The sequence below is a fragment of the Atta cephalotes genome, assembly GCF_000143395.1.
Source record: "Atta cephalotes unplaced genomic scaffold scaffold00006, whole genome shotgun sequence".
NCBI classification, from domain to species: domain Eukaryota; kingdom Metazoa; phylum Arthropoda; class Insecta; order Hymenoptera; family Formicidae; genus Atta; species Atta cephalotes.
In genome coordinates, this window is record NW_012130070.1 from 4,365,774 (window position 1) to 4,382,832 (window position 17,059).

Consider the following 17,059-nt stretch of genomic DNA (forward strand, 5'->3'; position numbering starts at 1 on the left):
GAGAGAGAGAGAGAAATCTGAATAATTAAAATTTTATGCAAGAAAAATATTAAAACATTAATTATATCTTTACTAAACTTTTTTATTTATAAAAAATTTACATTGCATGTTCAATTAATAACGGAATGTTCAATTAATAATGGAATATATTTTTTACAAATATTGATGGCATATATTAAGCTTATTTTAACATAAAATATAAGAATTTCGTATACATTTTTTACATAATTTAATAATTTATATTGATAGATTAAGAATATTATTTCTTAAAATTAAAGATTCTTGATTTAAAATAAAAAATAAGACAAATTTATTAAAATATTTAAAAATTTCTAAATTAAATTATTTTGGAAAAATATTTGAAAAGAAAAAATTATATCTAATAAATGTTTTATTTTTTGAAATATTTAATGTACAAAAATTATTTTCTATCAATAAATTTATATAGAAATAAATATATGATTGTTGCATATATATAGTACTCTGGAATTTAAAAAATTTATTAAAGTGTTTCGGTTGAAGAGCTAAATCACATTCCAAACACGGAACTTTCAAGCGTTTGTCTACTTAGACCTCTTGAACCCCATTTAAGCGAAATAACAACCTTGAAGTTCCTATTGCTTTGTCGCGAGAATTATGTTCGCTTCAATGCCACTGCACGAACTGCAATTCAACCTTTTTCTCTTTCTCTGCTTCTTTTCTTTTTTTTTCTGTCTTAAAACTGGTCCGAACTGGCAAAGGATTCTTTTCTGATTTTCTTAGAGGAACTTAGTATCCAACCATGAAACACGTTTTCGATATTAATCTAAATTTTTACACGACTGCGTCACAGATTTTTCATGTGTACGAAAGACGCGGACAGGAACGCGAGAGACGTAACGGAGCAACGAGATCGGCAACGGTACTTTGTGCCTGGTCTGCAAATACTCGCAAGTCCTGCATGCTAATGAGACATCACCGTGGACGTCGTCGTGTGATTTTTTGTCGTCCTCGATGATATCCTTCGTTCCAGTGTCGGGCACGCGATTTCTCCTGCGATTAATATCTAAATTAAGAGAGAGAGGATTCTCTAGTTTCGCATCTTTTGCAATAGACAGCGAATATTTGTCAATAGCGAGAGGATGATTCAAGAAATCTTTGCGACGTCGTTACTCTCTAACGTTGTCTGCATATATGCCAATAAAAAAATTAATAAATAATTTTACATTAACATTAACAAAAAGAATAGTTCAGTTTTGCTAAAGTATCTAAAAATTTAGTTAAATACAGATCTGAAAGTAATTTTGTTGAACTATCAAAATAATTACATACGCTGGAGCTGGTTGCTAGAATGTCAAAACAATGCTTTTGTAGCATTGTTTACATCATGCTTGCGTTTCCTATATAATTATTTTGATGACTCAACAAAATTATTTTCTGACCTGCATCTAGCTAAATTTTTAGATATTTCAATAAAATCATTATTTTAGATATATTTTAGATGTAGAATATTTTATATATTATTATATAAGCCACTACATTAAATTTTTGAATAATACAATCTATGAAAACAATTTTCTCACTAACAATGCTAATTGCTTTTTGTGAAGCACACTTTCCAAAAAGCAATCACTTTTAATTATATCAATTAGTCGTCATCGTTAATGAGAAAAAATTATTTTTATAGAATCTCAAAAAAGTGATCTTACAGTTATAGTGAAAATGATCTAAATATGAAAAATAGTTAAAATAGATAAATTTCTAGCAAATACAGCGATATTGGATGAGTATTGCATCTAATCACATATGACAGAGATAGAATTTAGATTTGTGTTATAAATTCTATGGTACATAATTTTCAAATACAAAAAACAGCTATAATTCTAATTGAAATAGTAAAATATTTTTTTGCGTGTGAGATTCGTATTATCAATTCTATGCGCATGATACATAATTTTCTATCAGATACAAAAAACAACGATAATTCTAGCTGAAGCAACAAAATTTTTTTTTTTGCGTGAATGGATGTAATCTAAAGAAATATTCGGAATATAATATGGAACAAAATTAATTAGAAAAACTGGTCGACTCTCATTTTCGACTACCTTCATAGAAAGAAAAATTCACAATGGCACAATATTCTTACGTTATTACTTGCTAATGACGGGTACGGGCTAGGCCATCGCTGTTGCAAATAAAGCCGAGACCGGAAGTGAGGCAATTACTCAGCCGGTCGGGCAGCTCCAGTCAATTGTCCCGATTGTATTGCCACAGTAGCCACTGCCGACGTTACGGACAGGAAAATGTACTCACTCGTTTCGTTTTGGTTTTTAACGACCATCCAAGGTAATCGCTCGTTGACAGGCGCGCTTCGTCGTTAAGCGAATTCTAAAGAACGGATGTAAATTGATCCTCCGAAATAGCCTTTTTAAGAGCTAATGGAATTTGGAAAATTTTGAAAAATTTTAAAGAAAAGACTTAAAATTCAGGACAAATTTATTTTCACATGTAAGTATGTATATTTTCTCGGAACAAAATAATTTCTCGCGCTCTATCACGTCCGTTCGCTCCGCGTGCACAATACACCGTTTGATCGTTGCACCGGCTGAAGAATCGAATCGATTACTATTTCACCTCTTTCCTTTCAGAGTGATGATGTAACGGGGCTTTCGCTGTCGCTGTCGCGGTGAGGCAACAATGTCCACACAATGCAATCGCTTTGTGCAAAACGCCTGGAAGAAGGAGCTCTGCTCGAACTGTTTCAAACCGAAGGAGGAACATGCGCCGGCTGACGATATCTTGCGATTGAATGTCGAGAAGGCTTCCACGAATTTGAAGATTGATCATCTTCAGTTGCAGGTATAAACTTGTATATAATAATATATCATATGCTTGTGTATATATTATATACACAGTAAGTTTGTATTTAGGCGTAAATTTTCAATTAGATTATAGAAATATCACAACTACATTCAAAATATATTTTGTTTATGTACATTGCATATTTACAGCAATCAGCAGGAAAAACAGCTTTATAAACACTTTGCGTTATATTTGAATTATATTTTTAGATCCAGAGGAATGTAGTTCTATCTCAATTTTAGATTAAAAAAATATAATTGAATCACAACGCAGAGCGTTTATTAAACTTTTTTCTGTGAACACCATCAACACTTATAATTATTGTTGATTGCTTTTATATGATTTATATTATTTACCGTTTAGTTCAATTTATATATACACGGCACGCGCTATAATTAATATTTTATTCAAAAGATCGATATATCAAGTAGTCGATATTTTATATGAAGATAACACTCTCTAATCCTCTTCATATTAAAAGTCATATTAAAACAACTTGTTTTCCGAGCTATTTGTATACCACGTAACTATCTAATTAACGGGACATAATCATTAGTAATCAGGACGATTAAAAGATTTCCTATTTGTTTAGTTATACATTATAGATAGAAAACTCGCATTCCTTTCCTATTGGAATCAGATGATCGAATCTTGCAGAGTATTCTTCGTGACAAAACAGTTTGTCGAAAAGATCAACGAAAAAAGAACGTCGGTTTTCCCGAGTCTCTCACCGAGGTGATCGGTTATGGTGGTGATGACTTCTCTGACGGTGAGGAGGATAGGGATGGGATCCAGATCGACTCCTCTGCGAAATCGGAGGACTTGGTGCCAGACAGCGAGGAAGAACGTGCGTTATTCGACTTGACCCGCGCGAACACGAACTTCAATACGGTCACCGCAAATTTGACGAATGTCGAGACTAATAACAGTTCGCACGACGTTTCCAAGTCATCGCCTGCCAAATCTTTCGCCTCATTGATGCTGGGTAAAATACAGAGAGACGCCGATGGTAGGAAAACGACTCTCTTGGTCTCTGTAACGCCTTTCGGTGGAGAAGAGTCCGTACCCACCGCCAAAAGACCAACCGATCGAAAGATCAACACAATTAACTTACAAACCAGTCCGTTTATTAGATTAAAATCCGGCGATGATGGATCATCGGATAATACTGTCGAAGTAAGTAAAACGAAAGCATAAAATAATTTAAATTTTATCGCGAAATTTTTTTTTATTAAAACATTTTATTTAATTAAATGCAAATTGAGTTATTCTTATTCTTGATCTTATAAACAAAATTGAATATTAGCAAATTAAATATTATTAATTACAGCATATTTAAATGACATTGAAATGAATTATATGATATTGTACTTTCTGATATAAAATATATATCTATTATTTTTTAATTCTTTCTTATCCAATATTATCCACTCAAAAGATACTATTGTATCTTTAATGATTTTGTAATAATTCTTATATTTACTGTTAGAAAGATTCAATTTAGTACAATTTACACTAAGATTATTTAGATAAGAATATTATAAAGCAATATTATAAACAAACGTCATCAAATCATTTTACGAATTTAAATATCATTTTGCAAGCAAGAAGTTTTTCAATAGATATTTTTATATTAAATGTTAAAGGCCGCAAAGAAACTCAGTGGAGCAGAGCGGAATAAAATCGAAGAGCAAGAACAAAAATCTCCCCCAGAATTAGGGAAAATCGTAGATATGCCATTGATTACCTCTGCCAATATGATTTCTATTATGCGAAGAGAGACTACGGCGGATACTGTCAATACGGATACGGTGAAAACGGTGGAAACAACAGCGCAGAAATACTTGTCCGTCTCTAAAGTTGACAAGAATAATGCTACAAGTGTCCCCCTTAACACCGTTTTACCAAAGAAGACTGAAATCGAGACTTCGTCAGAAATGTCTACGCAATCTGTGCTGAGTAATGACGTGGGAGAGAGCGTAAAGAGGACGATGACAAGTAAAAGCGATTGTGCGAAACAAGACCAAGGAAAAGAAGAGAGGGTCGAGCTTGTCTCGTTGACGCCTTTGAAGAACGAGGAGACACTAGAGAGTGATCGATCGATGAATGTCGACAATGGTAAGGAAGCTCCGTCGTCGCAGATACGCGAGGTCGAAGGAGAGTGCGAAGGTGCGGAACGGAAGAAATTCTGTTTCGACAGTCGCGAGCTCGCGGGCGAACCGGACGGTAAAGCGGATGAGGAAGAAGTGACGGAACCACCAGCGTTGCCCACGAGTCCACCGCCGATAATAATCACAGAACCAAGGCCCTCTTTTTTACACGGTAGCGTCAATACAGACTTGAAGACAAAGCCCGCCGTACCGCAGAAACCAGCAACCTTTTCTGCGAAGACGAATCTAAACGATGGTTCATTTGCAGTGAGAAAAATATCCAACGGAGATTATGTATTACCGCCTCCCTCAGTCCAAACCGTCGCCAGTAGATCCGCTCAAAGTCTAGGTGAGTCTGATTGATTCTGAAATTAACAATTTAAAAAAAAACAAAAAATTGTTTGTTGAATTATTTATTTTTTTAATAATTTAAATGTTTGTCATATTTTATTCAATTTAAAATGGAGATGAAAATCATCGAAAGATTGCTTCTAATTATTGCATTACGTCCCATTGAAATTTTTTGAAGTCCCGAATCGTTTATGTTTGAAATAGATTTTAATATTCGAGAATAGAGAGGAAAATTATATCTCAAACTTTATGCTGATTAAAATTAATTGGTTAAAAAAAAGAAATTTACTGCCATATAAATATCGTTATAATGAAAATAATTTAAACAAATTTTTTTTAAATAGCTACGTCTTTTATTTTTTAGCTTTTTGAAAAAGTTTCCTTATACAGAAATTCCCTTAACATCATTACGATGCGTCCTACTATCTCTTTCTAGGTATGCAGGATATGAGTTCTCGATGTTTAACGAAGAAGAACGTTACGAACGAGATTTTATCAGAACCCGATCAAGTCTCACCAACCATTACAACTCAAATCTCAGAATCTGGATATCCAACAAAAACTCCGTTGAAATCCTCTCTCTCGCCGTTATTTACTTCCGTAATCACATCGCCAGTTTTGAGAAATTATCCGATGAGTAACGGTGAAGAAATGGAAGATAATGTTATGCTAGACGAGGAATTTCCAGAAATTACTCCGGTTTCTGTCTCCACAATGGAGCTTATACGTTCGCCAAATAAGAGAAGGATCGCTCCGCGACCGCCGGAATCCATGGAGGATCTCATGCCAGTCTCCTCTCTATTTGCCAGGAATCCGGGAGCGAATCTGAAGTCTGATTCTCCAGTCGTTCGCGAAAAAGAGAAGCGAGAAAGATCATCCTCTTGCAGTCCGAAGTTCCGCAAAGCGGTTTGCGATCTACCGGACCCGACAAATGAGAGTGCCAAACAACCAATCGAGTCCGTGCCTAGGAGAACGATATCTCTGTCACAAGACAGCTTAACAACGGAGAAGGATGTGCGGGAAGAAAAGAAGAGAGGTAGAAACCGAAAAGGTTTCTCTCTCAAGAGATTCTTGAGAATGGGCACGAGGAAAGACATGGATGTGATTACCGGGCAAACGTCGGGCGCGAGGACCGACGAAATACCTTCGACGCCGCAACCGAAACCGCGATTAGAAATAATCCATCCTTTGGAATTGGACGGTGCCGCGGTTGAGGTAGTGGGAAATGATAGGACCATTGCCAGGATGAATGAGGACCAAACGGATTCCTGCGGTGCTAAAAACGATGGCTTGAGAATGGCACGATTGCCTCCATCAATTGCGGGTAAGTACGAATTCTTTGCGATAAAATGTAAGTATCTAAAAATTTAGCTAGATAGAGAAATTATTTTTTAACAAAATTATTTTCAAATCTGTATCTACCTAAATTTTTAGATACTGCAGCAAAATCGTTCTTTCCGTATATGAAAAAAATTGACATTTTAAATTATCAAAAGACGCGGAAGCGTATAAAAAAATATATATACAATACATAGGTACACATACATTATATGTAGATGCATTCAGTACTACAGCCACTCACTAAGCAATTAAGTAGCAATTTAATGTAATTGGTTGGATCTAAAGGTAAGAATTAATCACATTTGACCGCTATTTTAGTCGCTCAGTGAGCGATTATAGTACTGAATACATCCAATATATACGGTGTTCCAAAATAACCATTAAATATTTTATATACTGATAGAGTGGACTAAACTGAATCGAAAAGTCCTCTATCATTGTAATTTTTCGCAATACTTAACAAGATATTAATTACCTACTAAAAATCGTCAAATATTGGTCTTCAATAATTTTTTATTCAAGTATTATCAATAAAAAAACAGACAAAAATTATTTATTTTCTATTCATAGAGCTTTAAGAATTTAAAAAAAATTTTTCACTTTTTAGTACTGTATTTTCTTAATGGTAATTATTTTTATCAACATGAAAAAATGCAGTACTAAAAATTTCTGAAAAAATTCTCAGAACTCTATATAAGAAGAAAATAAACAATTCTTGTCTCTTGAGTTTTTTCTGTAAAGTTAGTTAAAGTATTTGAATAAAACATTATTGAAAACCAATATTCGGCAATTTTTATTAATTTATAACTTGTTAATTATTGCAAAAATTGTCAAATGATAGAGGATTTTCCAACTCAGTTTAATCGGCTCTATCAGCATCGAAATATTTGGCGGTCATTCTGAGACATCCTGTATACGTGTACTTATACAAATGCAAGAAGAAAAAAACATTACGTTGTTATTACAGCGAGACCTGGCAAACCACCCCCGCCGCCAAGGAATCAATCCCTCGAGGATTGGTCGAGATTGGATTTGGCGGATAAACCAGTCAGACCACCGCCACCTCGTGCAGAGATCAAATTGAACGTCGCTTCCAGAAATGACAAGACGTCGAAAGCCACTTGGAGGCCGTCGACAACCTCGGATTCAATTTACGCGAATCTGGGTAAGTTCAGGCCTATACAGTGTAACTGAGTTAATCGTCGCGACCATTCTCGATGTTAACAGCCATACTCACACGAATCCTCGCGTCAACCGCTTTTTAAAACGGGAGAGACGTCGCTTCGTTTGCGTGGGTACAGCGATTGAGCCACGTGGTGATGTTTAACTTGCATCCTCGGGGAGAATAGATGATTTTTAACATTACACTTAACGAACTGCACGCGATTAAATTCTGCGCGTCGCACAGTTGACCGGGTTATACTCGGAATTTTGAAACTGAAATATAATTTAGACAAATTCAAATTTCGATGATTATTCCCGATGATAAAAACGCGATATTATAAGATACAAATCGTAAGGAAGGATTTGTAAGACCTATGGAAACTAAAATTATTCTTAGAAAGTCACAATATTCTGTGATACGTATTATATTAATAATAATGTTTCGTAATATTTACTGAAAGAAGAGTGTATTCCTATTCTTTCGGACAAGACTCGGCTTTTAAGCTCCGGTATCGTTTCACGTAATGTAATATTAAGCAATATCGATCGAAGGCTTATAGCTTTTTATTGTTGAGACACATGCTTTTGCAATGCAAGTTTCCGCGATAAGATTACAATATAAAGTTTGAGAATGGCTGGTTAAATATAATGTTATTTGTGCTATTTGTTGTATTTGTCGACGAAATGCTTTTTGTAATAGTGTAAACTGTAAAAGACAAGAACTGTAATATCGAATATTTGTATCTGATGAATAAACTTATATTGTTTAAAAAGAAATTTAGAGTCTTGTTCTTTCCAATCATTCGGCTCTCTTAGTCATTCTTTCTCTTCGATCGCGCCGTCTCACATACGCCGTACGGTACATAATCCCCGATGCTGTGGCTTGTTCGTTGCACCTCCGCATCTTTCTGTCTCCTTCTTCTCTCATTAACGCGAACAACGGCGACGTCCATCGCGCCGACATAAGCGCGACTACTCAAGCATAAATCGCGCGCATATCCGCGTTCACGTCTCTCTCCGTTTTCTTCCTCTTTTTCTTTTTTTCTTCTTTCTGCAGTGGTTACGTAACGGTGCGTACCACGAGCAACGTTAGTCGAGGACTCCTCTAACCGACGCTGGGTGCAACTAACGCCGCACGCATTGCATGCGCTGTGATGATCGATATCTTGTAAGGAGTCTTGTAAATTCAATTATAATTTAGCTATACATAATGTAAAGTCGAAGATTCCCACCCGTAGAAGGAAGAAAAGATGCCGTATGTGCTATGTTATTCGTCAATCCCAATGCCCGTTTTCGCTTGTAGCGTGATAGACGTTGCTCGAAGGCTTCGTCAACGGAAAGATCCTCGCATGGTCCACGTTAGCCGCATCAACGCTTGAGTGCTCATAAAATCGGGTTTAGATCAGAGACTCTGTATTAGAGATTATTTGGATATTAAAAAAAAATAATTTTCATTAGTGATTAATGTACATACGTGGAGCCATGAGTGAACTAACGTCCATCGTATCGCTACGTCAAATTTGACTCTGCGTTGCGCGAATGTTCCTCCAGTAGTGTATCCCAGTAGTGTGTTAGGCGAACTATCTAAGCCCGGATAGCTAGCCCGTTTCGTTGACATGCCTTGTGTCTTGTGATACTAACCCGTGGCGTTTGACGATGGCGGATCGTGCCTGCAGCAGCGGAGGATGTTACAGGTGAGGTACGCAGTGCCCTGACACCCTCGAAACCCCAAAGAACTGCCAGCATGAGAGATCGAGCAATTTCCCAACCCGTCACGAAAAGGTCACTGGGTACGTCGGCTGAAGATCAGCACCGGGATTACGACAGGCTCGCCACTGCACGACCCACTTCCGAGTCACCGGTAAGAGAGGCTTTTCTACAAATCAGTCTGTCTAAAGCCGGCTCCAGACAACATACACGCAAAGATTGAATGTGAATCGATTACTATTGTTGAACTGCAGCATGAAAATATTAATATGAACAATATTCACACGCTGCATCCAATATTCTTTAATTCTTTATATATAAGCGAATATTCATAAATCTTATACGGAAAGATAAACAGCGAAAAGAAGATAATTGTTTTGTAATTGTTGCTGCAGTCATTTCCTGTACATATTTTTATTGTCAAACGGAATAGGAAAAAAAAACGCTAAAGGGAAAGTGATGGATAATATCTTTAAAGGAAAGCAGATTGAAATAAACTTCACTTTTAGAATTTATATATAAAATTGGTAACATCAACGTCACATTTTTTGTCAAAAATATGTCTGTGTTATTTTTTCTTTTATTCATCAATAAAAAAAGATACAAGAGAATAATAATATAAGAATTCTCTAAAAATTCAAGAGAAAAAAATGGCAAGAAAATTTATATCCGGTGAAATATGCGCCATATCATTTGGAACCATCTCAATAGCGATTTGATAGTACAGTAATTACTTGCATTTCAATAGATATCCAATGACAGTCATATGTACGAGTGCCTCTCGAGTTCGCCCGAGTGCGATTCGAATCTTGAGCTGCGACACGGAAGCGGGAACGGATTCCGCGCCGCATGTAAAAGGAAGTCCGACAGCAGTGCAATAATCGGGGAGTCAAAGGCTCATCATCAACTCTCGTTCGTGAGATCGATCTCGTTGCCGTATTGTGGCAGCGAGACGGAGAGCGAACTTTACGCGCCGTATACCTTCTACACTGGTGACGAAGTACGCTTTCAAAGTTTATGTTTTTTCATTTTGTTCCCATTAAACGTACCTTTTTAATCGAACGCTCGTGAACTCCAGGGCGCCGAAGAGGATCAAGATTGGAAAAACGCGGATGATGAGCTGAGGATGGGCCGCTTGAGGCAACGCCGGGGGCGCACTATCGTTCATCGAAGCCTCGAGGATAATTACGGCGCGGTGGTTGTGGCGAATCACGAAGCACTCGCCCAATTTCTTGAACAGGTTAGCTCTATATTGTAATTATTTACCGTTGTATGTTCTTGTTTGCCTGAAACCCATACAAACGAGTTTCTTCTCGATTTCTCGTGCACAGATTTTGTTATCCTCAATTTGTAGGAGTAGCTAGACTTTATGTCTTTACAGACTTTACCACAGAACTACTCAAGAAGAGTAGTTAATTTCCTTGAAGGAAATATTCTTAATGATATTTTAAATTCAAAATTCTTCATCTATTTGTTATGCAGCAATAAAATAATAAAAGGTGATTTTTTTTTTTGATTACGTCTTTTCAGGAAAATCAAATTGTCCAGTTTCCTCCAAGTCTGCGTGCCCTTAAAAATGCGAATCCCCGATTGAAGCATTTTAACGTCGATACTTTGTTATCAGTCTCCATCGGTAGAAGAATATTTTGTCCTGCTACGTGGAATGATCAAAACGTCACTCTTTGCATAGCATTTGATTTAGCTATGCCTATGCCACAAAAGGATTTTTATTTAACACCTATAATAGAATTTGTAGATAAGGTGCCAAAAGAAATAATTGAAAAGGTTCAGCCTTCCAGAAACGAGGATGTCGAAGGTAAGTAATACATGTTGAAATTTCGCGACAAAAAAATATTAAAAAATATAAATTACTATATATTTAACAATAATTCTCTTGTTTTAGCTACAATTTCAATTCTTCCATGCCTGAATGTCATTACCATACAATCATTTGGAGCGATGTCGAAGGACATAAGTGGTGAGGGCGCGAGCAGAGAAACGTCGTTCGTTTTTCTTCAACTGGTCAACGCTCTGAAGAGTCTTCAAGCACGTGGAATCGAGGATGCAAGCAAATCTCTAAACGACGTTGTACTTTGCAGAGAGGATGTTTATTATCGACTGTACCTCCTCCAAGGGTTAGTATTTTCTCGTGTAATGACAACTTGACGCAGTATAATAATATAATCGTCGGATCTCCACGATCCCGTTATTCAATGTTTAACTTCCGTTTTGCAGGAGGTTAAACATAGATCCGAGCGAGGAGTCTAGTGAGGAACGGGTCTCTTTGTGCGAATGCGCTCTAATAGCACTGCAACAGTTGCATCTGACGGACGAACTACCTCTCATACAAGATTTACTGATACGTGAGAAAGCGGTTACACTCTCGCAGGTGAAAACTTATTTCTATTTGATTCTAATTCGCAGGACGTACAAATATTTCCAATTTAATTATAAATTTATTTTACTATGCCTACATACTTATATCTTTTTTAATTATTAAATTTGCATGCCTTTTTAAACTAATCAAAAAGCATTGTTGATAGCAATATCTTGTTATTTGCATTTACATTGCTATTATATGTGTCTCATATTTGTACTTACTAAATTTACTAGTCTAGATTTACTAGACTAAATTTATTAGTCGCCAGCACAATCTGCATCCTTCGGATAAAATTACTATTTAATTCTTTTGGCAATTAGGTGAAATCCGTGTTGGAATTCTCATTGTGGGGCCCGGCCGATGTGCCACTTGGTGGTCCACGGGAAAGAGAAGTGGCGCTTCAAAGATGGCTCGACCTCGAACGAGCGAACGTACTTCACGCTCTCATCAAGACGAAAGCAGCGTTGACCGTTATAGATGAATATCAATTATTATTCTTGGTACGAACTACTGCTAAAATTATGAGTGAGGCATCCATGCTTCTCGATGAGCAGCGTAAGCGCTTGGCGCAAAGATGCTGATATATTCTGCGTTGTACATGACGATTTGTACAAATACTAATTATTTTGAAAAACTAATATTTATCGATAAGAAAAATGTTATCCAAATGCAAAGATAATTTGTAACCAGTGTGCAATATAACATAACACAGTTTTTCCTTCATTTTTTAATTAATTAATTACAATTAATTTATGTTCCTCGATATTGATGGATTTTTTAAATGGTCGTTACGTAAGAATAATGTATAATTAATTTATACTAATGTGAGATTAAATCGTACGTTTGCTGGTGAGGAGAATATATTTTTGTACATGCAGGATATATTGATGTATAAATAATCTCGGAACATAGCTCAATGTTTATTTAATGTAATGTCTGATAAGATAAAGATATTAGGAATGTGCCAATGCTCAATCAAAATGTGATTTTGCGTGTACAGTGTGCGTTTCTATGAATCCGTCACAAATCCAAAAGTTTAGAGATAGCTGTTTTAGGTCTTCAGTCAATGTGCGATAGTTATTTATAAATATTTATAGATATTTTACACACATATATTTGTAGAAATAAATGAATAATTACAAGGTGTTTACAAATTTTATTTTTCAGAAAATCTACAATCACATAAAAGCGCAATATATTATATGCTGTATTATATGTTTGAAGAATGAGATGATTAATACTAAATCTATAATTCTATAATTCTAATCTATAATTCTAAAGATTCAAAAGATAATTCTCTTTTAATATTTTTTTATGAACTAGTACAAAACAGAATTCTGAGAAATCGCATTTCTCAGATCCTTACAAAATTATTATTTTCATTTTTTTTTTAAATAGTTTATATTACACTCAATTTGTTACGTTATCTCTTGATTGCCGTTTTCAGGGCCATCATCCAATTCAATGTTTGCGCAAACGTCGGATATTTTTTCTTCATTGTTTACTTGGATTTCTGGTATGATAACACTTCGTTTATTCGATGGTGAGTCCCAAGAACATCCAACCACGTTTGTCAATCTGCTTATGAAAATTATTTTTTATGCATAATTCAGCAACATATAAACATATTTTTAATTATGCAATCTATTCATTAGAAGCTTGCATAAAAAAGCTTGCCAATTTCATTTTTGCAATTAATTGTTATTATCATACCTTCTATTAGAAGATGTATCGTTTGATATCAAACCATTCTGTTCTTCAACTCGTTGCTCGTTGTCACAATTGGACAGTACTTGATTCTGACCTGAATATTCTTCGGTGTCATTCATCAAGTCTTTATTTTCAATTGTACCTACCATTGTATTCACCTTCCCAATTGAGATCTGTACATTTTCCTTTTGAACTGTTTCGGAATTTTGAGATATTTTGACCTGTGGCAACGCCGGAAGGATCTTTTTCCACTTCGATAACGGAGCCTCAGCTACGGTATGCTTCTTCTCTGCTATTTTAAATAATTTTCGACGTTCTTCTGTACGCTCCTGTCGTAGTTGCATCTAAAACAACACATTTATATAATAAGTATAAAATTAATAATAATAATAACAATAATAATAAATAATAAATATTAGAAATAACAATTAAGCATAAAATATTAAACACAATTTAAAATATTATACACAATTATTTAATGAAGCTTTATACTCTATATACGCATATTCCCTTATACAGGATCCAAACCAACTGCAGGAGTCGGCATGTACATATTTCTCATGAAAAATTGAGTCGAAAATGTTAATAGCAAAACGTTGAGATGTCAATAATTTTTGAATGATGAGCTTTCGAAACCACGGCGTGTAAAAAAGTTCGCACTGTCAAACATGATGTAATCAAGCGGCCGGTCACGATCGCGTTTTGACGAATATCACGTCACGATGCTGAATGAGTATTGAATAGAATCCGTGAAATCTCTATTATTAAATTATCTACTGCTGCATTCTTAAATTAATTTTAATTGACGAGGAGTAATTTCAATTGCAAATTCGATAAAACATTATTTAAAAATATGTGTTTTTGAAATATACATTTTAAATAATAAACAATTGTTAATAAATTAAATTAATATTAATTAAATCATCTAAATAAATAATATTAAAAACACCAGTCAACATTTCCTTCTTTTCAAATAGTTCTGTCATAAACAATATTAGAAAAAATTTAATAATAATAAAATTACATTTTAATGTAATTTTTAGCAACAATACAGCTTATTATTTGCTTACTTCGATTCATTTATTGTAATACTTTCTTTTTTTCTTATATCATTTCAATTCGGAATTTCGTTCATTTCATTTCATCAATATGAAATATTTATTTATATCAAATACAAATTTCAAATGTAAATTTTTTTCTAATATTGTTTATGACAGAACTATTTGAAAAGAAGTTTTGGAAATATTTGTCTTTACTATTATTTGTTCGGATAATTTAATTAATATTGATTTAATTTATTAATATTTGTTTATTACTTAAAATGTGTATTTTAAAAATACACAGTTCAGTTTTTAATTATATTTCATCGAATTTGCAATTGAAATTACCCGTCGTCAATTAAATTGAGCTCAATTTAAGAATACAGCAATAGATGTTAATAGAAATTTCACGGAAATTTCAATACTCATTCAACATGAATGAGTGACGTTTAACAATATCTGTCAAAACGCGATCGCAGTCGGTCATTTGATTGCACCGCGCCTAATAGCGCAAATTTTACACTCTATACACACATAGTTGGATGGTTTCAAAACTCACTATTCAAAAACTATTGACATCTCAACATTTTGCTATTAACATTTTCGACTCAGTTTTTCATGAGGAACATGCCGATTTCTGCGATTGGTCTGGATCACCTTGTATAGTTTTACCTTTAGATCGTTATTCGCTTCTCGCAAAGATCCAGTGAGAGATGCCATATAATAAATAATCAATGTCATGAGAACAATCAATGGTATTACTATACCAGGCGATGCAACGTAATCAAGAACTCTAAATCAGAATAAAGTTTGCAATAGATTATATAGATTGAGATGCATAATTATTTTGACTATAATCAACAAAAAATAATCTAAATTTCAAATAAATTTGCATCGTAAAAGCAATCAAATAAATTTGCATCGTAAATGCTTTTATAAAGAGAACGTACCGTTGGATTATCTTCGGGAGCGAGTTTATCAAACTTTGCGTCGCTAAATTATAAATCTTTGAATAACCAGAAAATGGACCACAATAACACGAAGGTTCGACCCAGACTATAGCGTAAGCGACCGGCAATACGCACAAAAATAGCATAGTCAATAACAGCGCAAAGTAAAAATTGTTAGACCTATAATATGTAAAAATGATTGCAGCGAATAATTGTGGGTAAAAAAATATAGATAAGTGCACATAGAACTAAAGGAAGAATTTAAATACAGTGCGTGATATTTAAACACGCGCGTTTTAATTATTTAATTTTGTTTGGTAAAAACTAGAAAAGTGTAACATAAAATTTTCACAAATAATGTATTTTAACCTGGACGCTCTGAAGACTACTTCGTGAGGTACATTGCATGTCAAAACCGCCCAAGAACGTAAATACATTAAAACACCAAGTTTAAAGAGATTCAGTGCCGTTAAACCAGGACTGAAGAACATTCCCATCCAAACCATGCCTTGATTGTTAACTAAATGGAGAATGTTTTCAGCTATTTTGAAGTCACCGTATTGCGGAAATTGTTTCTCTAAATCCCAGCACCAGAAATTGTTCATAAAACGCACGAAAACAGCGCGAAAGAAGTCCATGTTGAGAGTGGCTAATATAGTGAGTATCTAATATAAATCATATTTAAAAAATACATATAATAAACAATATTTATTGATCCCACTTTCGGATTTTGTAAAATTTGTTTTATATTTTACCAAATCCATGACAGTAAGCTTAGCAAGTTCTTGTCCAAACATAGTTTCCCAGCATTGACGCAGTCTTCTACGTGTCTTCAGATTTAGTTGTTCTAATCGTATATCTGAAAATAAATGTATCTAAATGTATCTAAATGTATCTTTGTCAAAAATTGAAGAGAAATAACAAATACAAATTTGATTGAAAAAAAAACATTTTTTTTACCTAAATTTTTCGCAGTACAAATCTTTTCAAAGCATGTGTCCACACAATTGTTTTTTGGGAGGGGAATCACATGTTTATTTGGTTGTAAAGTAGGAAATTGACTTTCCGAAATATGCGAAATTGTTGTCGTGTTTGTTACTGTAGATGTAATGTTAAATTTGCTAACAGATGATGTCTTGCTGTCTGAAGTTGACGGAGTAATTATTATTCCTTCGGTAAAATCAAAATCAATAATTTTCGATGAATCTGCGATGATGACATACAATTGATTATTCGTTGTAAATTTAATATCAATTATTATGATTATTAATTAATTATTTAAGATAAAATAATTTCAAAGTGTATATTTCTAATATTTAAAAAAAATTGCTCTTTCATTGTAAATGATTATACAAGTCAATCAATATACATATATATATTAGGTGTAGTAAAAAGAAATCTATTATTTTTGCATGAAATTGAATA

The 17,059-nt window shown here is 34.3% G+C and overlaps 2 protein-coding genes across 2 annotated transcripts in view; one reads left to right on the forward strand and one right to left on the reverse strand.

The window, feature by feature from the left end:
* Positions 1-2,676: 2,676 nt before the first annotated feature.
* Positions 2,677-12,515, forward strand: LOC105626716. The gene is made up of 12 exons (XM_012208015.1): positions 2,677-2,838; positions 3,499-4,017; positions 4,488-5,340; positions 5,779-6,666; positions 7,651-7,848; positions 9,524-9,708; positions 10,303-10,554; positions 10,633-10,794; positions 11,085-11,370; positions 11,458-11,689; positions 11,790-11,943; positions 12,255-12,515. Exons 1-12 carry the CDS (start codon positions 2,677-2,679, stop codon positions 12,513-12,515), a joined length of 4,152 nt encoding a protein of 1,383 aa, XP_012063405.1.
* Positions 12,516-13,352: 837 nt separating this feature from the next.
* Positions 13,353-17,059, reverse strand: part of LOC105626837 (transmembrane channel-like protein 3) — a 23,656-nt gene continuing 19,949 nt past the window's right edge. Inside the window, exons 10-16 of the mRNA XM_012208129.1 lie at positions 16,595-16,840; positions 16,390-16,493; positions 16,004-16,299; positions 15,635-15,814; positions 15,357-15,477; positions 13,648-13,988; positions 13,353-13,512 (exon numbers count right to left, since the gene is read on the reverse strand). Of these exons, the coding sequence (XP_012063519.1) occupies positions 13,353-13,512; positions 13,648-13,988; positions 15,357-15,477; positions 15,635-15,814; positions 16,004-16,299; positions 16,390-16,493; positions 16,595-16,840 (1,448 nt within the window). The remainder of the gene's footprint in view (positions 13,513-13,647; positions 13,989-15,356; positions 15,478-15,634; positions 15,815-16,003; positions 16,300-16,389; positions 16,494-16,594; positions 16,841-17,059) is intronic.